Source organism: Amblyraja radiata, chromosome 7, assembly GCF_010909765.2.
Source record: "Amblyraja radiata isolate CabotCenter1 chromosome 7, sAmbRad1.1.pri, whole genome shotgun sequence".
In the NCBI taxonomy this organism is placed as follows: domain Eukaryota; kingdom Metazoa; phylum Chordata; class Chondrichthyes; order Rajiformes; family Rajidae; genus Amblyraja; species Amblyraja radiata.
Window position 1 is genome coordinate 30,091,810 of NC_045962.1, and position 22,417 is coordinate 30,114,226.

At 44.3% G+C, this 22,417-nt stretch overlaps 1 protein-coding gene across 4 annotated transcripts in view; it reads left to right on the forward strand.

The window, feature by feature from the left end:
• dcaf17 (DDB1 and CUL4 associated factor 17) overlaps positions 1-22,123 on the forward strand; it is a 40,155-nt gene extending 18,032 nt beyond the window's left edge. For all 4 annotated transcript variants that reach the window (XM_033024014.1, XM_033024015.1, XM_033024013.1 and 1 more), the window contains 7 exons: positions 1,801-1,906; positions 2,005-2,147; positions 7,628-7,737; positions 8,416-8,503; positions 16,143-16,223; positions 19,012-19,167; positions 21,484-22,123. In XM_033024014.1, coding sequence (XP_032879905.1) covers positions 1,801-1,906; positions 2,005-2,147; positions 7,628-7,737; positions 8,416-8,503; positions 16,143-16,223; positions 19,012-19,167; positions 21,484-21,615 — 816 coding nt within the window. In that variant the 3' untranslated portion in view covers positions 21,616-22,123. The remainder of the gene's footprint in view (positions 1-1,800; positions 1,907-2,004; positions 2,148-7,627; positions 7,738-8,415; positions 8,504-16,142; positions 16,224-19,011; positions 19,168-21,483) is intronic.
• Positions 22,124-22,417: the final 294 nt, after the last annotated feature.

Genomic DNA, 22,417 nt, shown 5'->3' on the forward strand with positions numbered 1-22,417 from the left:
CTCATAAAGTGATACCGTGTGGAAACAGATCCTTCGGCCCAACTTGCCCACACCGGCCAACATGTCCCAGCTACACTAGTCCCACCTGCCTGCATTTGGTCCATATCCCTCCAAATATGTCCTATTCATTTATCTGTCTAACTGTTTCTTAAATGTTGGAATAGTCCCTGCCTCAACTACTTCTTCTGGCAGCTTGTTTCATACACCCACCACCCTTTGTGTGAAAAAGTTACCTCAGATTCCTATCTTTTCTCCTATGTCCTTGATTTCACCTACTCTGGGCAAAAGGCTTTGTGCATCTTCCCGATCTATTCCTCTCATGATTTTATACACGTCAATAAGATCACCCCTCGTCCTCCCACGCTACAAGGAATAGAGTCCCAGCCTATTCAACCTCTCCCTATAGCTCAGACCCTCTAGCCCTGGCAACAACCTTGTAAATCTTCTCTGTATCCTTTCCAGCTTGACACCATCTTTCCTATAATGTGGTGCCCAGAACTGAACACAATACTCTAAATGCGGCCTCTTATACAACTGCAACATGACCTGCCAACTTCTGACTGATGAAGCATATTTGCTAAATGCCTTTTTGACCACCCTATCTGTCTGCGACTCCACCTTCAAGGAACCATGCACCTGCACTCCTTAATCCCTCTGCTCTATAACACTCCCCAGAGCCATACCATTCACTGTGTAGGTCCTGCCCATGTTAGACTTCCCAAAATGCAACATCTCTCATTTCTCTGTATTAAATTCCATCAATTTTCTGGCCAATTCTTGGCCAATTGATTAAGATCCTGCTGCAATTTTTCACAACCATCCTCCATCTGCAAAACCATCCACTTTTGTATCATTTGCAAACATGTTAACCTTGCCATGTATGATCTCATCCAAATCATTGATATAGATGACAAACAGTAATGGGCCCACCACTGAACCATGAGGCACACCACCAGTCACAGCCTCCAGTCTGAGAAGAAGCAACCTTCCACCATCACTCTCTGCTTCCTTCCATGAAGTCAATTTTCTATCCATTCAGCTATCTCTCCTTAGATCCCATGCGATCTAATCTTCAAGAACAGCCTACCATGCGGAACCTTGTTTAGTGCTTTGCTGGAGTCCATATGTACAACATCTACAAATCTGCCCTCATCGACCTTTCGGTCACATCTTCAAAAAACTCAAATTTGTGAGACACGACCTCCCATGTACAAAGCCACACTGACTATCCCTAATTAGCCCTTGTCCGTTTAAATGCCCGTATATCCTATCCCTCACAATACTCTCTAGTAACTTTCCAACTACAGATGTTAAGCTCACTGGCCTATAGTTCCCAGTAGCCCTTCTTGAATAGAGGCACAACATTTGCCACCCTCCAGTCTTCCGGCACCTCTCCTGTATTTAAAGACGACTTGTAAATTTCAACCAGGGCTCCCGCAATTTCCTCTCTGGCTTCCCACAATGTCCTTGGGTATATCTGATCAGGCCTTGGAGATTCATCTACCTTCATACACGATAGTACCTTCAGCACCTCTTTGACTGTAACACTGACTGTTCTATTGGATTTTCAGGAATTTTTTGTTTGTATTCATTAAATACATTAAAATATATTAATTAAGTAACAGTAAGAAATGTATTAACTCAATCATGCCCAGCTATATTGAAAATCCAAGTCGGGTGATATAGCTTTTCAAATGGATTTTTAAAGAGTACAATTGCGAAGACAAAATAATCTGTTACATGTTTCTGTCTGTAATACAAATTTCAAGTATGAATACTAATTCCCATGTCTTCAAACAGTTTACAACGAAACACTGTATTCTTGGACAAAACTGTGAATGGAACAACACAACTGGAATTGTAGGTGCAGCTCCATTTGGAATTCCATGTAATATTAAAATCACAGGTATCTTTTCATGAAAAAACAATGTATGTTTACTATCTAAAATTTGGGATGCACAAGTAGTTCACTATTGATATAAACTCAAATACTTACTTTTGCAGATTGTCCACCTGTTCTATTTGAAGTTGCTTGTCTTGAAAGTGCATTGCAAATCGGAGGATATCCCTGGCATTACATCATCACACCTAATAAGCAAAATCAGAAAGGCACCTACCATATTAGCTCTTTAAAGGATAAAACATTGGTAATGTATCACATTTGCAAACTTCTTGTGCAACATGATCTTACACTTTGGTGGTATATACATAACTGGTCTTAACATTTGAAATAAAAAAACTGAGAATGCAGGAATACTCAATGGGTCAGGCAATATCTATTGAGAGAGAAGCAAAGTGAATGGGTCAGGCCATCAGACCAAATTTACTAATCAAATACATTGTTGCAAAGAACGGAGTAGAAGGAATGAAGGGGATATCAGTGATAGGGTGGTGTCCAGGAAGGAGGAGTGAAAGGCCATCTGAGAGGAGGCGCCGAGGACTACACTTCCTTACACACAGCCTTCTTCAAGGACTCAATTCCATTCTGTTCAAGAAGGAACTGCAGATGCTGGAAAATCGAAGGTACACAAAAATGCTGGAGAAACTCAGCGGGCGGAGCAGCATCTATGGAGCGAAGGAAATAGGTAACGTTTCGGGCCGAAACCCTTCTTCAGACTGATAGGGGGTGGTGGGGAGAAGGAAGGAAAAAGGAGGAGGAGGAGCCCGAGGGCTGGGGGATGGGAGGAGACAGCCCGAGGGCTGAGGAAGGGGAGGAGACAGCAAGGGCTAACAAAATTTGGAGAATTCGATGTTCATGCCCGCAGGATGCAGACTCCCCAAGCGAAATATGAGGTGCTGTTCCTCCAATTTCCGGTGTTGCTCACTCTGGCAATGGAGGAGACCCAGGACAGAGAGGTCGGAATGGGACTGGGAGGGGGAGTTGAAGTGCTGAGCCACCGGGAGGTCAGGTAGGTTCTTGCGGACCGAGCAGAGGTGTTCGGCGAAGCGATCGCCCAACCTCCGCTTAGTCTCACCGATGTAGATCAGCTGACATCTAGAGCAGCGGATGCAGTAGATGAGGTTGGAGGAGATACAGGTGAACCTCTGTCGCACCTGGAACGACTGCTTGGGTCCTTGAATGGAGTCAAGGGGGGAGGTAAAGGGACAGGTGTTGCATTTCTTGCGGTTGCAACGGAAAGTGCCTGGGGAGGGGGTGGTACGGGAGGGAAGGGAAGAATTGACAACGGAGTTGCGGAGGGAGCGGTCTTTGCGGAAGGCAGACATGGGGGGAGATGGGAAGATGTGGCGAGTGGTGGGGTCACGTTGGAGGTGGCGAAAATGACGGAGGATTATTTGTTACAACAAATAATCCACCGTCATTTTCGTCACCTCCCCGGGCACTTTCCGTTGCAACCGCAAGAAATGCAACATCTGTCCCTTTACCTCCCCCCTCGACTCCATTCAAGGACCCAAGCAGTCGTTCCAGGTGCGACAGAGGTTCACCTGTATCTCTTCCAACCTCATCTACTGCATCCGCTGCTCTAGATGTCAGCTGATCTACATCGGTGAGACTAAGCGAAGGTTGGGCGATCGCTTCGCCGAACACCTCCGCTCGGTCCGCAAGAACCAACCTGACCTCCCGGGGGCTCAGCACTTCAACTCCCCCTCCCATTCCCAATCCGACCTCTCTGTCCTGGGTCTCCTCCATTGCCAGAGTGAGCAACACCGGAAATTGGAGGAACAGCACCTCATATTTCGCGTGGGGAGTCTGCATCCTGCGGGCATGAACATCGAATTCTCCCAATTTTGTTAGCCCTTGCTGTCTCCTCCCCTTCCTCAGCCCTCGGGCTGTCTCCTCCCATCCCCCAGCCCTCGGGCTCCTCCTCCTCCTTTTTCCTTCCTTCTCCCCGCCACCCTCTATCAGTCTGAAGAAGGGTTTCGGTCCGAAACGTTACCTATTTCCTTCGCTCCATAGATGCTGCTGCACCCGCTGAGTTTCTCCAGCATTTTTGTGTACCCTCCATTCCATTCTGTCAGTTTGTACAATCTTGGTGACATTGTCCTCACAGTGAAATAGCTTCCTTTTCCTTTGCCTGTGACTTCCTCTCCATTATGATTGATTGTACCCTCAACTCTGATATTTCCTGCTCTCAACACCACACTCATCCAGAGCAAGAATAAGATCCTTTTGTCTTCATGTGTAAAAAGGAACTGCAGATGCTGGTTTAAACCGGAGATAGACGCAAAATGCTGGAGTAACTCAGCGGGACAGGCAGCATTCCTGGAGAGAAGGAATGGGTGACATCTTGGGTCGAGCCCCGAAGTTTGAAGAAAGATCTCGACCCAAAACGTCACCCATTCCGTCTCCAGAGATGCAGCCTGTCCTGTTGAGTTACTCCAGCATTTTGTGTCTATCTTTTGTCTTCTTCTTCTACTGACCTCCATATTTAAATAATCTTCCTCTAATTTTATTCACCTTCAAGATGATGACACCTGTAAACACATCTTCCCTTCTGCATTCCAAATGGAATGTTCTACAATATTCTGATTCATTCTGTATTCACTAACAGCTCTAGGAGATACAGCACGTGGCCGTTTACCCTTCCCACCATCAGTGGACCCAAAAACTCCTTACAGGTAAAGAAGCAATTCACTTGTACCTCTTCCAGTTTATGTATTGAATTCAATCACTGCACTGTGGTTCTTTCTGCATTACAGAATCAAAGGCAAACAGGTAACTGCTTTGCAGAATACCTCGTCTAGTCATCAGGAGCAACTCTAGGCTTCTGGCTGCCTTTAACTTTAATTCTCCATCCCACTCTGAGTCCTGCACTGTATCAGCATAGACCAAACTTGAGCAATAGCATCTCCATTTTCGAACTAAGCACATTATAAACTTCAGGGCAATGAGATCAAAATTTCATTTGACATGCTCTTCCATGTTGAATCAAAACTAGATCGTTGTGATGAAAAGTCATCAACTGGAAATATAATTGCTGACTGACCTACTGAGTATGTATATTCTTTTTTTAGTTCAGATTTAAAGCATCTGCAGTATTTTGCATTCCATAAAACCATATTTCAATTGTTGCACAGGAAGAGGCCACTTGAATTATCAACCCCCAACTGAACAATCCCAACAGCCCCTTTCCCCCTCCTTATTTCCTTGTATCCCTTCAAACTATTCTGTATCACAACCTATCAACTCTTTTTGATTCTTTTGCCACATATTTGCACCAAAATGTAACTTGCAATAACCAGTTAACCAACCAACATGTCTTTGGGATGCGAGAGCCCAGCAATAATGCATGTGGTTATGGGAAGTGTAAGCTCCGTGCAGGCAGCATCCGTGGTCAGGTTTGCCCCCAGATCGCTGGAGCTATGAGGCAGCAACACTAACTGCCGCACAACATGCTGCTCCTTCTTCCCGCATCTTTTCTAGACAAATCAACTATGTTTAACAAACCTTTATTCGCCTTCAAACCTCCACTATTTCAGTCATGGCCACCATTGTATCACCAACATTAATTTTGTTCTATCTCCCCATCCCCTTCTGCAACTTTCAATACGTTTATTTCCTAATTTTTGTCAAGGTCACTGACTTAAAATATTAACTTAATTTTCTCTCCACGGTTAATATCTGACCTGCTGACTATTACCGACACATTTTTAGATTTGCAGTATCCGCAGTTTATTTTTCTTTTGAATTCCTAACATTTACCTTTCAAAATGCCGGTGTGGGCAAGTTGGGCCGAAGGGTCTGTTTCTATACTGTATCACTTTATGAACATAACTGTATTTTGTGAATATTATAAATTTGAAAGAAATTACACCAGAGAGATGTTCAATCCAACTCATCTTCACTTGCAGTTTATTGGAACAATTCAAAATTAATCTTGGTCCCATCTGTTTTCTTTTAAATTTATTGGCTTCCAATTTTCTTTCTAAAAAAATACAATGGTTGACTTGATCATTCTCGTTTGGAAAGCATTTACACCAGCCCTGACTAAGAACATTTATTTTAATTGTTCTTTCTCATTGGTGGTAATTTTCAATTTATCCTAGTCTATGTTTCCCTCAACTGTGGAGTCGCATGTCCTTATTTTATAAATGAATCTGGCAAATCACTTGTAGTCATATGACATATTTCTGTGCGCACACTTTAAAGAAATTCTGAATCTTAGTGAACAGTTTTTGCACTGGAATTTTTTAATTTGTGATGCCAAAGACTCCACACAGTTCTCTAATTATGATCTAGCCTATAAACATTTCTTTTCTATATGAAGACACAAGGAACTGCAGATACTGGTTTACGTTTACTGGTCAAAATGCATCTGGCCCAAAATTCTGAAGTTCTGTTACGTTGTCTTTTTACTGGTTTAACATTTATTCCATACTGTGTTTGAATCCACACTATTCAACGTCTTTCTGAAATTGTACATTTCCATTCATGCTTTTCTTTCAAATATAAACTGCATGAGATTTCAATTGTCACATGCCAACATATTTATATCAACTGCATTGCCATTTAAGTCTTTTACATTCTGTTTACCAAACCTGCTCATTTTGTTCTGTTGGCACCTTCTTCTCTGGACTTGCTTCAAATTATCTATATGTACCAAGACCTTACTTCCTTACAATGCTATGTATGACAGTGATCGCAACTTCTACTAAAGTGTGGATGGCCATTGGCTCGCTAGGAGCTCATCCATCCTTTGACAGGTCTTGGTTTTGGTCCTACTGGGGATCCACAGCCACATCCTCATCTGGCAAACCAGGTGGGGAGGCTGTTTAGTCGCCGACTATCCGACCATGGAGCAGGTAGCACGGGATTACATGGTACCTGTGGCGGAGGGAACTCCCCCCGACCTGACATAAAAGTCTGAAAAATTCACTCAAACTAACCCTGAAGTGTGTCACTTCAAACTGTACCCAGTCCAAACAAAATCAGCTTATTCAAGCTTCCTATATTCTCTTTGGTAAACAATTTGCTTTTCTTATTGCAAATATTTACCCATCTTGAATATATTTCAATAACCTTGTGAAACATCTTGTTGAATGTCTTCTGAAGATCATACCTCATACAATATAACTGCTTAACAATCTCTTCAAAGTAGGCTACAGAAATGTCTTGCATCTCACATTCTTAATGTGTAAAACATCTAGTATGCCACAATACCAAATTCTATGCGAAGCTATAAAAATATTGGGGACGAAATATTCCATACTTTGCTAGCATTTTGCAAAGGCTTAACTTTTTGACTCAAATGAAACCCGCAATGACTGTTGGAATTCCGTAGATTAAATAATTGGTATTCTTGAACCTCATATCCCTTCTCCAAAACTGGCCAATGTCTACATACTGCTACATTCAGAAGAATAAATGAGAATTGTACTCTGTTTCACATTGTTTCTCTTCTGCTAGCACAGGGAGATGACAGTTTATGAGGTTTTGTTGCTAGTTATGTGAATGGGAAATAATAATTGTATACGTGAAATGTACAATTACAGAAAGATATTGAACAGTGGGAATTCAAATACCGAAATAAAAGAATATAGTGAAAAAATTAGTCAAAAGTTTTTTTGTCTCTCATTGCAAAGCTGAAAATCTTTGTGTTCTGACTTACCCTTTTTGATTGAACATAATCCAAGGTTTAAGTTGTCAAATGTACTTTTATCCAGTTAGGCAGAGAATGGAATTCAAGAGATGCAATATTCTTCTTTGGAAACTGATTGGATATATTTCCATCCAGATGATTCTGGAAGGATCATGCACATTGGACCGACACAAATTAAGTAAGTTTATATAGTTCATCAGCATGTGAGTTCATTATCAATTTCAATGGAGCAAGTCTCGGATTATCTTTTATAAATAGGAGGTTGTGGAAAATGAGTTAGGGAAGATTTGTAGCAAATAATAGCCTCCTGAAGGACACAATAAAGAGAAAACTAACACAAATTTGAACAATACTAATGTGATTATTTGGAACTAGTTTGGAGATTACAAATAATAATCATGGGATAATTGTGATAAAAGTGAATGTAATTAGATGTATCAAGGAGAATTACATTTCCAGATTTCTTAAATAAGCAGACCTTACAGGAATGTAAAATTGTTGGTAATCAACGTATTAGCAGACCCATGCAGTGTTATACCTAGCACCCTTGGAATAGCTACCGTTAGAAGAAGAAACAAATGACAGTTAAATTAAAAATCCGTTTAAGAAAGAATAAGTGGAAAGACGTGCATTATGATTTTAAGATATTTTATCTTTATCCACCATCTGATGGTTGTCACTGATTTATTAGTAACGTATTATGAATTTTTAAATGTAATCTATATTTGGAAAAATGCTATTGAAGAATATCAAATCGAGATTTTGATGCATTTCTTTTACATTCTAAAGGAGATGTTCCACTGTATGTTCACCTTTATGTAATACATCATCGATGTGTTAACATTATGTTCCTTAGTATGTTACAGCTGATTGAAAAATCTGAAGATAAGCAAAGATGGCAGGTTTTACAAGCATTCACAATTTTATCTAAAAGAGAAAGAAAGGTAAATATGTTTTCCTCCCACATCTCAAAGACATGCGGGGTTGTCGGCTAATTGGCCTCTGTAAATTGCCCCTAGTTTGTTGGGAATGGGAAGCGGGATAATATAGAACTCGTGTGAATAGGTGATCGATGGTCGGCCTGGACTCAGTGGGCTGAAGGGCCTGTTTGCATGATGTATCACTAGTCAAATTCTTCCATTTTAAGATTGGAAAAGGATGGATGGGAAATTCAAGGAGATGTTGACTTCCCTTCAGATTGCAAGGGCCACCATTTTAATCAGGTTTCCTGTGCCTCTGTATGTCTGTTTGTAGTCCGTATAGGTTTCTTTGTCTCTATACTTAGCCAAAAGTCAGGCAATGGGGAAATATTTTTTTTTTAATTGTGTTTGCCTTTTCAAGGTGTTATATTGGCAGACTGCTGGTCAGGGTGGGCACATTTATTTTTGTGTATAGTATTTTGAGATGTAATATTAATACGCTTGGATTTTTGAAAATAGATATCACTGAATATAGGCTGCGTAGGAATGCTTCGGATTGCACAGACCCTCTTTTAGAGATTTTAAATCTTTATCTGGAAAGTTAAATTAAATCGTTAATCTTTTAGAAGATGCAAGGAAGTGAAAGGGTGGGATAAATAATACAAAAAGGGCATTTTGTGTTCCATGTTCACAGTGGTGCCCAATGACCAAGCTCCCTTTGATAGATGCTGGTTGGGAAGGCAGGAATTGGGGAACTCCTGGCCAAATCTCTTTTGCAAGTGTAATGCTTGGGGTTTGAGGTAGTGATTGCAGGGAATTTTGCAAACATTTATTAGTTAAGCAATAAAAAAATGTTTAATGAACCAATTAACAATAACTTTATTTAGCAACTGTGATACCAAATTAAGAGACAATAAAATTGATTTAGCTATTCTTGAAGTGTCAGCTATTTTAAATTTCATTTTAGTTAATTAATTTCATGTGTCAGAGTAATAAAGTCATTGTGGCGGCACCTGGTGGTAGGCCACGGGCAGAGCGAACCCTCGGCTCTGGAGGGAGGTGTTAGGTGTCTCGGTGTGGGAGGCGCAGGTCACGGGGTTGACCCTTCGGGGTATTTAAAGTCGGGCAACGCCCATGCCCATTTGAGGAGTAGGGAGCAGCACTGTAATAATAATAAATACGTTTTGTTCACATAACTTGTGTTCCGACTGATTCTTGGCTGGACTCCTGCGAATCGCCGCTATACTGGTGACCCCAACATCCAGGAGTGTAATCCTGGAGAAAAAAATTCCGGGAAAAAATGCAACCCATCGTTGTCGCCTTCGAGGCCGAACTCAACGCGGTCGCCCTGAAACTGCCTACATTTTGGACCTCGCAGCCGGGGGTATGATTCCGACAGGCCGAGTCTCAGTTCCACATCCGCGGCATAACGGTCAACGAGACCAGTTATCATTACGTGGTAAACACTCTCGACCGGAAACGGTCGATCGGGTCATGCCTTACCTGGATAATCCACCGGTGGTGGGGAAGCATACAGGCGTCAAGGAGCTGCTGCTCTGGATCTTCGGGCCGAGCCGAATGGAGAGAGTGTATCGGGTACTCAACATTGGCGGTCTTGGCGACCGGAAGCCCTCGGCCCTCATGAGCGAGATGCTGACGCTCATGGGCGACCACCAGCCCTGCCTTCTGTTCGAATTTACCTTTTTGCAGCAGTTGCCACGCGACATCCGCTGGCAGCTTTGGGGCAGAGCTTCGAAGATCCTCTGAAGCTAGCGGCACGCGCCGACGAGCTGTGGCTGGCCGACCAGCAGGAAGTGGGTGCGCTGGAGATCCTGGACCGGATCGATTCAGCGCCCTGGAAGGCACAGCTGCCTAGGACCAAGCCCACCAGAGGGTCCGCAGAACCGCAGACCAGACAAGCTGCACAGGTGCCGGGAAATCCAGGAAAAAGGATGTGGTGCTTTTACCACCAGCGCTGGGGTTCAGTGGCCCGCCAATGCCGCCAGCTATGTTCGTTTCCGGGAAACGCCAGTGCCGACCACCGAAAGTCACCACGGTGGCTGGCACGATCCATCGCCTGTATGCCTGGGACTGGTGCTCGGGCTCAGGTTCTTGGTGGACACGGGGCGGAGCTCAGCGTTTTGCCCCCCGTTTGCCCACGCGTGCTGGTAAGCGGGGGGCCCCCCCTTAACCGCTGCAAATTGCAGTTCCATCCGCACTTATGGCGTCCGCACCAACCTGGTCATCTTTGGCGTGTGCCACTTCACCTGGCCATTAGTTATTGCGGACGTGGCCCAGCCATTGCTGGGCGCAGATTTCTTGCGGGCGCAATCGCTCCTGGTGGACGTGAGAGGGCAACGCCTTGTCCACGCTTCGACGTTGGAGGAGATCTCCTTGCGCCCAACTGCGTCCACCTCGCCAGTCCACAACCCAGTGGCGGCGGTGGAAAATATATATGCTCAGAAACTGGCCAAGTTTCTGGACAGCTGTTCGACTCGGCCAGCCCGAGACATGGTGTCATGCACCATATTCTCACATCGGGCCTACAGCTCCATGCTCGCAAGCTCCTGATAGCGAGGGCGAAACTTCGGAAAATGCAGGCTCCAACAGCCCATGCCCCCCCCCGCTGCACATGGTGCCGAAGGGCTCCGGGGGCTGGAGGTCTTGTGACTACCGCCACCTGAACGAGGCAACAACCGCCGATCGTTACCCCATTCCCCACATTCAGGATTTCTCAGCGCATCTGGCCAGGGCTAAGCTATTTTCTAAAAATTGATTTAGTTCGGGGATCTAACCAGATCCTCGTGCGATCGGAGGATATCCCGAAGACGGCTATTATCACCCTGTTCAGCCTCTTTGAGTTCCTGCGGATGCCCTTTGGCCTCAAGAACGCCTCACAGGCCTTTCAGCGCCTGATGGACACCGTGGGGCGCGGGCTCGATTTCCTCTTCATTTATTTAGATGACATCCAAGTCGCTCGCGGCAGGAGCACTGCGCCCACTTACGTTTATTGTGCCAGCGCCTTAGTGAACACGGCCTGGTGATTAACCCAGGCAAATGCCAATTAGGCCTCTGGGCCATCGACTTTCTGAGCCACCGGGTGACGAGGCACGGAGCAGTGCCTCTACCGCACAGGGTTGAGGCAATCCACCAGTTTCCGCGGCCTTCCACAGTGCGGGCCCTCCAAGAGTTCGTTGGCATGGTAACGTTCTACCATGGTAACGGTTCGTGCTGGTGGCGGCTAAATTTATGCGGCCACTATTTCAGTTGTTGACTGGCAAGTGGCGGGCGGTGCAGTGGGACGCCGTCGCCGTGGCTCGGGCGACAATGTTCGTACATCTGCGGGCCGACGCCCCTAGAGCCCTTACCGTGGATGCCTTGGACTCTGCGGTCGGCGGCGTTCTAGAGCAGTCAGTCAACGGCCAATGGCAGCCTCTCGCCTTTTTCAACTGCCAGCTGAACCCTGCGGAACAGCGCTACAATGCTTTTGACCAGGAGTTGCTCGCCTTGCACCTTGCGCTGCGGCATTTCCGGTTTATCCTGGAGGGCCGGGATTTCGTAGCCTTCAAGGACCATAAGCCCTTCACCTTCGCATTCGTCAAGGTCTCAGATCCTTGGTCCGCACGTTAGCAGTGCCAGCTAACGTCTATTTCAGAGTTTACAACAGAAGTCCAACATATCGCCAGTAAATCTAACCTGGTTGCGGACGCCTTGTCCCGCCAGGCGATCGCAGCCGTTCTCAACCCGGTGTCCGGAATAGAGAAGTCAAGTCAAGTTTATTCGTCACATACACATACGAGATGTGCAGTGCAAATGAAAAGTGGCAATGTGTTTTTGGATTGTGCAAAAAAACAGAATGGAACAGAATCACATATTCACATATTTACATATTTGTGGGAGGAAAAAAAAGAAAAACAGCAATTTAAAAAAGACATCACACACCAGTAAATTGGTACAGTAAAGTTAGTCCCTGGTGAGATAGGAGTTTACAGTCCTAATGGCCTCTGGGAAGAAACTCCTTCTCATCCTCTCCGTTTTCACAGCATGGCCACGGAGGCGTTTGCCTGACCGTAGCAGCTGGAACTGTCCGTTGCTGGGGTGGAAGGGGTCTCCCATGATCTTGTTGGCTCTGGAGTTGCACCTTCTGATGTATAATTCCTGCAGAGGGGCGAGTGTAGTTCCCATAGTGTGTTCGGCCGAACGCACTACTCTCTGCAGAGCCTTGTCCTGGGCAGAGCTGTTCCCAAACCAAATTGTAATGTTTCCGGACAAGATGCTTTCCACAGGTGCTGAGTAGAAGCACTGGAGGATCCTCAGAGACACTCTGAATTTCCTCAATTGCCTGAGGTGGTAAAGGCGCTACCTTGCCTTACTCACCAGTGCTGCAGCGTGTGATGTCCATGTCAGATCCTCTGAGATGTGGACTCCCAGGTATTTAAAGCAGCTCACCCTATCCACAGTATCCCCATTTATCTTCAATGGTGTGTACGTCCTCGGATGTTGTGCCCTCCTAAAGTCCACGATCAGCTCCTTAGTTTTTTTGACATTCAAGTGGAGGCTGTTGTCCTGACACCAGTGTGCCAGATCAGCCACCTCCTCCCGGTAGGCCTTCTCATCGTTATCGGAGATCAGGCCCACCACCACAGTGTCATCAGCAAACTTGATTATAGAGTTGGAGCTGAACCTAGCCGCACAGTGTACAGGGAGTACAGTAGGGGGCCGAGGACGCAACCCTGGGGGGATCCTGTGCTCAGGGTGAGGGACTTCGATACATTTCCTCCCATCTTGACTATCTGGGGCCAGGCGGTGAGAAAGTCCAGGACCCAGGTACACAGGGGGGTGTTGAGCCCCAATTCCAGCAGCTTCTCAGCCAGTCTGGTGGGGATTGTCATGTTGAAGGCTGAACTGAAGTCTGAACAGCATCCTCACATAGCCCCCCTTCTGGCTGTCAAGGTGAGAGAGAGCAGTGTGCAGAACCTGGGAGATCGCATCATCCGTGGATCTGTTCAGGCGGTATGCAAATTGTAGCGGGTCCATGTTGCGAAGGAGGAAGGCGCAGATGTGTTTCTTGACTAGCCTCTCAAAGCATTTCATGACTACCGAGGTAAGGGCCACCGGATGGTGGTCCTTCAGACAAGCTGGGGAGGCTTTTTTGAAGCAGGCAGGGTCCACGGACTTGGCTGCGGTGCAGCTGGTGGACGAAGAGATGCCGCTGTACCGCACCGCGATCTCGGGTTTGGTTCTGGAGGATGTGCCGTTGGATCCCTCAGGTGGTTCCATCCTGTGCGACGTGTCCATGGGCCAGCCGCGGCCTGTTGTTCCGGCAGCCTGGCGCGTCGCGTGTTCGATGTCATCCACGGGCTGGCCCACCCGTCTATCCGGGCCAAGGTTGCTATGGTGGCCGCGAGGTTTATATGGCACAGGCTGTGGAAGCAATTCGGCCGCTGGGCCCGAGCGTGCATTCCGTGCCAGACATCGAACGTACATCGACACGTTCGGGCGACAAGATTTTGCGGTGCCACGCCGGCGGTTTGACTATGTGCACATGGACATCGTGGGGTTGCTGCCTTCCTGCCTGAAATCCCAACCGGTGGTGGACCATTTACGCGGTGGCCGGAGACCATCCCACTAATGGACACTTCCGCCCGGTCGTGCCCTCGTGGCTAATTGGGTTGCCCGCTTCGGGGTTCCTCTGGACATCACATCGGACCGGGGTGCCCAGTTCACTTCTGAGCTGTGGTCCGCAATGGCCCGCCTGCTGCGGATGCAGCTCCACCATTCGACAACGTACCATCCCCAGTCGAATGTGTTGGTGGAGCGGTTCCACTACCATCTGAAGGACGCCCTGAAGACTCGCCTCACGGGCCCTGAGTGGATGGACGAGTTGCCATGGGTCCTGTTGGGGATTTGGACTGCCCCCAAATAGGATATGTCATCATCCTCGGTGGAACTAGTGTATGGCGCTCCGCACACCGTCCCCGGAGAGTTTGTCCCGGTCGCTTATGGGTCCCGGGAACCGCCGTCATCGGTGTTGGTGCACTTGCAGGAGAGGGTTGGCGCCCTGGCTCCCGTCACGACGTCTCGTCATGGGGTGGCCCCACCCTATGTTCCACCAGCGCTGGTGGACTGTCCGTACGTCTTTCGGCGCCGACGCCCACAGGTCGCCCTTGCAGCGCTCTTATGAAGGTCCCTTTCGGGTGCTGCGGCACAGGCATACAACATTCGTCTTGGACATGGGAGGCCGTCAAGAAACTATCCGTGGCTCGTTTAAAGCCGGCCCATTTGGACCTAAGGGAGCCAGTACACGTGGCTCAACCTCCCCGTCGCGGGCGCCCGCCGTCCCGAATCCCGTTGAATTATTCCAGATCGGGCAAGTCCCCTGTGCGGGGGGGGGGGGGGGGGGGTACTGTGGCGGCACGAGGCGCAGGTCACGGGGTCAACCCTTAGGAGTATTTTAGGTCGGGCAATGCCCGTGCCCATTTGAGGAGTAGAGAGCAGCACTGTAATAATAATAAATACATTTCGTTCACACAACTTTGTGTTCCGACTGATTCTTGGCCGGACTCCTACGAGTCTCCGATATAACATAATGTTTTTTTATTATGGACCACTTATCCTTCCTTATAACAAACCCATACTTCAGATGAATCCAAATTGGAATAATGGGCATTTGTCTGGAATACATGGAAACCTGAATCTGCACAATTTTACACCCAATGTCAAAAAGGGAATAAGGCAGTACTAATCCATCTCAGACTGCACAAGAATTGCAATCTGAATAACAATCTAGTTATGCAATTCCTTTCCCATAGCCAACAATAGCCAAGCCAATAAAGCCAGGCAAGATGTTTTGGTTCCTAAATTTCCTAAATTCATGTCGTCAGTCATGTGTGCAAGCCATGACAGTAATTCAAAAGCACGATTGTACACTTAGGAAGCATCATGCAATCAAACTCTACACCAGTTATACAAAAATAGTTTACATTTTGATGGCCTGATGTTTTACCAGAGGGTTCAATGCTGTTGAAATAAATATCTGACTAAAGTTGGTAAAATTTTGGAAATAAAACAAAGTATTCTAAAATTGGTTTCAAGTCATTTAGGTTTTTTATTTTCACTATACTGAGGTACAGCGAAAAGGTTTGTTTTGCATGCTATCCAATCAGATCAGATAATACTAATCATAAATACAATCAAGTCAAACTCAGTACAATAGGTAGAGCAAGGGGGAAGATACAGAGTGCAGAATATAATTCTCAGCATTTTATCACATCAATTCCTTAGACAAAGTCCAATGTTCGCAATGGGGTAGACATGAATTGGAATGTACCCTAGCTTTTGGAAGGACCATTCAGAAGCCTGATAACAGAAAGGAAGATTTTCCAGGTCTGGCAATGTGTGCTTTCAACCTTCTGTACCTTCTGCGCAATTGGAACAGGGAGAAGAAGAAATCACCGGGGTGGGACAAGACTTTGATTATGTTGACTGCTTTTCCGAGGCAGCATGAAGTGTAGATGGAGTCAGTAGTGGGAAGTCTGGTCTGTGTGATGGATTAAGTTACATCTGTTTGTATGGCAAGGTGCTTTGGAACGATAAGATTGATGCATTTAAAAAAAAAAAATGTCTCTCGCTCTCTCTCTCTCTAACGTTTCTTGCTTTCCAGGTGAAGAACTCGGTAACAGTGACAGCCTATGGTCGGGTTGTGAAAAGACAGTGCTCTCAATTAGATGATGATCAGTACGAGGTAATTGTAGAATTGGAATACATTACCCCACTGGATATATTTTACCTACCCTTGCTGAGCAGTTCTTCAAACTATTTGTTAATGTGGAGGAGAATTTGTATTTGAATCTGACTTGGTCACCTGCCAGGCATTTCAATGGAATAGTTTAGCACGTTATTCCAAATTTCAACCATTCTTCCCTCAGGTCCCCTTCCACATGAAAGTGACCTCTGCTTTATTTATTCATGTGAAATTGATTCCTTCTTGAATCAAATTACCACAACCTAGATATTTTTCACTTTTCTGTTCCATGGGCATTGATGGGGATCTGCAAATAGATTGCAGTGGAACAAGTTAATTAGTTTTAGAGTTGAGAGAAAAAGAAAGAATAACATTTAATAATGACTTTCTTTTACCTAACTCGCCAAAATTCAAGTCAGATTCCAACCCTGAAGAAAACCCAAGATATAAAGAGTTTTTATATTCTTCTGGCTAGTGCGTGAGATGAATGAAATTGAGTAATATTACTTGAACCTAAATGGGAATTCTGCACTATAAACATATTAAATATGTCAGATACATATCAATTAAAACAGAATCATCATTTGTTTGCGAAACACACAGTTTATGTTTAAACATTTGTCTCCAATGGCACTCTGGCTTTGTCTGAAATTGAACACCATTATGGATATGGATTTATGTCATTCATGATAGTGTCTCTTTGTCTACCTCTCACTCGTATAGCATTTGGAAATACAAGCATATGGCAATGCAATCCCTCTGAAGGCACGTTGAGAAACATCATTCTAATATTTATTACAATTCTACTATTGTATTCAAGATGAAAACATCTTGTTAGCAGTATGTACGTTCTGACTCTTACTTAAAAACAACTAAATAAGTTATTGGAGGCAAATAGTGTGATGCTCAGAGATCAGCTCTCCCTGCGGAGTGTACCTGCACTCAGATTCCCAGGCAGAATGTCTGCTGATGTGAATCCAGTGTAAGGATTGGTGTATCTATTACACCCAAGACACACTTCTTTCTGAAAATGATAAATTAATTAAGTAAATTAAATAATCGGGGAAGAAAATTGTAGTTGGTGCAAGAAATGCGATTGCCAAGCATTATATTCAACATTCCACATGTTCTACAATGAGTCCAACTGTTCTACATGGTCCACCAATTCTGAAAATTGATTTTTTACATCTACGTTAGGCGTACATTTTGTTAAAAATATATCTCCTGTTGAGGGGCTCCATCAGACTCTCATGACCTCAGTGGCCACACTCTCTGTTCAAGGTGCTGTATTCTGACCTCTACATAACTTAACCTCCTGCCAATGCACCTGACCCACAATTACTGCACCATGACCCCTGTGCTCCTCTTCCAGGCATCTATCCTCCATGGTTGACCCTGCCTACTTGACAATGACAGAGGAATGGCCTTATTTCACATAACACCTTCCATCTCACAGAGTTCTGTAATAGTAGGTCTGCGTACAAAGCATGCATTGGAATAATATAATTTCATGTTTAACCTACCTTATTAATACAGTTCCTGAGCCTACATACCTTTTCAGAAGCCAATACAAAGGTGATGTTTAGTTACTTCCATTGGAGGAACCAGCAAATTACAAAAATAAATCTCACGTAACTTTGGATGCAACTATATATCATTTTGCATTTAGGGGATAGCAACACAAGTTGGAAAAGGCTTTACTTCTCTTAAATATCCAAAATGCAGCAAAATCAGCATGTTGGCATTCACATGCAATGTTGGCATTCACATGTTGCTGATTGCCCTTGAAATGCTGTTTAATTTATATTTCTAAATTGCACTTCAAATCTTAGTCTTTGCATGAGATTAAATTGAATGAAATATTTACATGCTCAACAATCATGTATAGCAGGTGTCGGCAACTTTGTTCTGCATAGGGGCCGGGTGGCATGTCTGTGAGCGGATGGCGGGCCACATCCACCACGTGTACACATAGATCCCGCCCTGGATGGCAGGCATCAAATCACGTGTTCACATAGATCCCGCCCCTTCGAGAATGCCACCCGGAGCACTGGCCCCTAGTTACGGGCGCTCACGAACACGGCATACCTATGGACCATTGCCTTGCTTCTGTCCTGAAGGTGGTGATTCAAATACTCGCACTCACTCGTCCCCGGCCTATTGACAACCTGACAGTGAAGCCCAGACACAGAAGGTGCGCGGTCGTGCCGGCGGCATTGCGCAGGATGTGGTACAGCCAGAGCTCGCGCTTGGAGTCTCCGCAATCGCAGGCCTCCTTGCGTCACCGTGCCTGGGCGCCTCGGGCCTGGGAGGTACCGGAGATGAAGGAAGTTTGCGGGCCAGATGACTACGGGAAAAAAATACGCCTGCGGGCCGGATGATTTTGGGTTACGGGACGCATTCTGCCTGGTTGCCGACCCCTGATGTATAGGATATTTTATTTCTATTAAAACACTGAATGTAACATAATCAGTTCAGCATAGGTTATGTTGAGCCTTTTCAATGGACATATCATACTACATCATTGTTTAATTTTAAAACTAGAGGTTAAATATCTAGTCATGATCTTGTGTTAGAAAGATGAATCGAGCTGAATTATGCAAATAAGTGAAGAATAAAATGAGATAAATTATAAGATTAGAAGGCATTGAACATTTGCTTTCATACAACAAAGCAATCTAAATTCATATTGGTGAATGGCACTCACTCACCATTATATGTGTTATTAAAGTTATCAGTGAATTCTAATTTGAATGAATTCTCATCATTACTATTTCATTTTTGAAAGACCTTTAAAATGGTAGACTACGAAGATGAGCTTGAACTGTTGACTGTTTTGGCAGTAGCTCCAACAGACAACGAAGGGAACGCACATCTCGATTTTTACGACAACCAAACTGGCACATTAATTAAGAGTGTTCCAATAAAGGAACCATGGGATATTGTAAGTATGACCAGCAATGAGTTACCGGATTTAATGGTTTGTTTCTTTGGCACTTTAGTTAAAGTTTACAAACAGTCATGTCAGACTTGTAGTACTCCACCCACTGAACTTCATTGTCATGTTACCCTGGATGGAAAACACTTCCTCAATCAGAAAGAAGTTGAAAGCTGAGAAAAAGCACTTTCACATGCCTCTTCATAACTGATCAGAGCATCACTAATGGAGCCTCTTGACTTGGATGAGAATGTAGGTGGCATGATTTGTAAGTTTGTAGATTACATAAATTTGGTGGTGTAGTGGGCAGTTAAGAAGGTTGATTAAGGTTATAACAGGATAAAGAATAATTAGGAAAGTGGGCAAGTGAATGGCAGCTGAAATTGAACTCTGATGAGTGTGGTGGTGCATATTGGGAAGTTAAACCATACATAGAATGGTTACTATGGTATGATAAGACATACACAGTGAATGGCAGAGCCCAAGGGAATTTTATGGGACAGAGAAAACCTGGGTACAAGTACACAGTTCCCTGAAAGTGTCAACATACCTATGAAGAAAATATGTGGTACGTTTGCTTTTATTGGCTAAGTCATTGAGTAATGAGTTGCGATGCCATGTTACAGTTGTATAAATCATTGGTTTGGCTGCACTTTGAGTATTGTGTGCAGTTCTGGTCAGCACACTAGGAAAGATGTGATTGGGAGGATGCAGCAAAGACTGACAAGGAAGTTGCTTGGATTGGATGGCTTGAGTTATAAAGAGAGATTAGACAGGTTAGATCTATTTTTCCTGGATTAAAGAAGGCTGAAAGGTACAAGATATTGGCGCGATTTGGTCACCGAGCTAAAGGAAAGATGACATTAAGCTGAAAGGGTGCAGTAAAGATTCACAAGGATATTACGTGGACTGGGGGACTTGAGCTTATAAGGAGAAACTGTATACGCTGGGACTTTTTTTAAGCGGAACACACAAGGCTGGGGGATGACTTTATGGAGGTATATAAAATCATGAGGGGCATAAATAAGGTGAACAGCCAGTCTTTTTTTCCAGTTAGAGGACTCTAAAATTCTACGGCATAGATTTAAGATGGGAAAATTTAGAGGAGACCTGAGGGGGAATTTTTCCAGAGGGTGGTGAGTATGTAGAACAACCTGCTAGTGGAAGTGCTAGCGAAGGGTACAATTGCAATGTTTAAAAGGCATTTAGACACAAACACGAATAGAAAAGATTTAGTGGGATATAGGCCAAATGCCAATAGTTCTAGCTCAGGTAGGAAACTCAGTTGGCATGGACAAATTGGACCAAAGGCCCTGTTTTCCTGCTGAGAATTCAATGACTCTGATCAGACTATGCAAATGAAAGAAAACGACAAAAAGGATTGGCATTGTACTACAATCAGGGACCCAAACAGGTGAGATTGTGATTCAGTTGCATTTCTTCCAAACTAGTGTACTGCATTCAGTGTTCACAATTCTCTAATTGGAGAAAACGCATGTTGGGCATTTGTTGTGCAGAGCACCTGCGCTCACTCTACAGTAATGTTCCCGAGGTAATATTGCCTGCCCTTCTGCCTGTGGCCTCCCGCACTGTTACAAAGAGCTCAGCACAAGATCGGGAATAATACCTCATCTTTCAAATGGGCAAGACTCAGTATTGAATTGTCTCACCTTAGATAACCCACTATTTGTTTCTGTTTATATCAGGACTGGCTATTTTTCTGTCATTTGAGTGGACTGGCCTACTGGGCATGTATCAGTAAGCCAGACCATGCAACATTTCACAGATATTGCAACATTAAAAATAGCGCAGACAAAAGAGCTTAACTGCCCATTACTATCACATTAGAGAGAGGTAGTCAGGGAGGTTTCCTGTGTTCCACTCATTGGCCTCCTCCATGTCTCTGCTACCTAGACTAATTTTATGAAGGATTCCCACACATGAAACATTAACAGTTTCTCCTTCACAAATGCGGCCTGACCTGCTGTCTTTTTCCCTCAAATTTTATTTTTATTCCAATCATGTTGCAACTGACTTTTTCCAACAAATTTTCTTTTTATTCCAATCACGTTGAAACTGATCAAGGATTTCTGGATTGCATCAATAATAGGAAGCCTGATCAACATTATTTTAACAAGCCTAAAGCTAGTGAAACCAACTATATAGCTGATTTATTTCTCCCCACTGGAAACTAATGCAGCTGGCTCACCTCAGACTTGCGATCAAAGCTGGTCAATTTGGGTACACCATTATGAGGCTTGAGAAAATAAAACTACTGGCTCCTAAATGCTGTTTTATGGGAATTTTGCTTTACATTTCCAGACCTACGATCATCAACTGTTCTTCGACAGAGATACAATTATACATACAGAACAACTGGCAAATCGGACATTTTGCTGTCACATTTACAAAATGGTACAATGTCCTGAAGATGAAGATGGAAATAAAGATTGATATGTCCTAGATGGTTTCTCTCTTATTTACAATGAAAATAATTTGCTCTTACATTTGTACTGTGGAAGCTGCAGTATGAACAAGGGTTAAGATAGTTGTACAGCACAATGTGGAAACTGTTGTATGACAAAAGTTTAATAGCTGTACAGCACAACAACCTGTAGGCATTCATTGACGCACATCAATGTTCCTGATAGGTATTCATTGACGTACCCCAATGTTTTGGGATGGGTATTCCTTGACGCACACCACAAGGTTCTTGATATTGAAAATTAAATAAAGGATTAAATAACATGTAGGTTTACTTGTATTATTGTTATAGCATTTGTATATTAATGTTTTGAGAACGTATTATTGATGATAAGAAATTAGAAAGTGCTCACAATTTCAAGGGTCAAAATCTGTATAAAAAGTTGAGCGTTGTGATTGGTATTTTGGAGTAGTACAGTAACTGGGACTGTGCTGGTCTCCTTGTGCTCAAGTAAATAAAGTGTGTCTGGAAAATGAATGCAAGTTGTCAGAGTCCAGTTGATCGGCGACAACAGTACAACTGTAGTTGTAAAGTTTGAGCTCGTAGGTGGTAGGAATCAATATACAAATATTTTAGGTAAACTCCAAATTGTTATTTTTAAAAAAACTTTAAGACTCTTAGGAAAGGTTTAGAGAGATATGGGCCAAATACAGGCAAATGGGACATCTAGGTCAGCATGAACGAGTTGGGCCGAAGGTCTTGTCTCCACGCTGTATGACTGTCGTAGAGATATGACTGTGACAGAGATATAGTCATACAGCGTGGAAACTG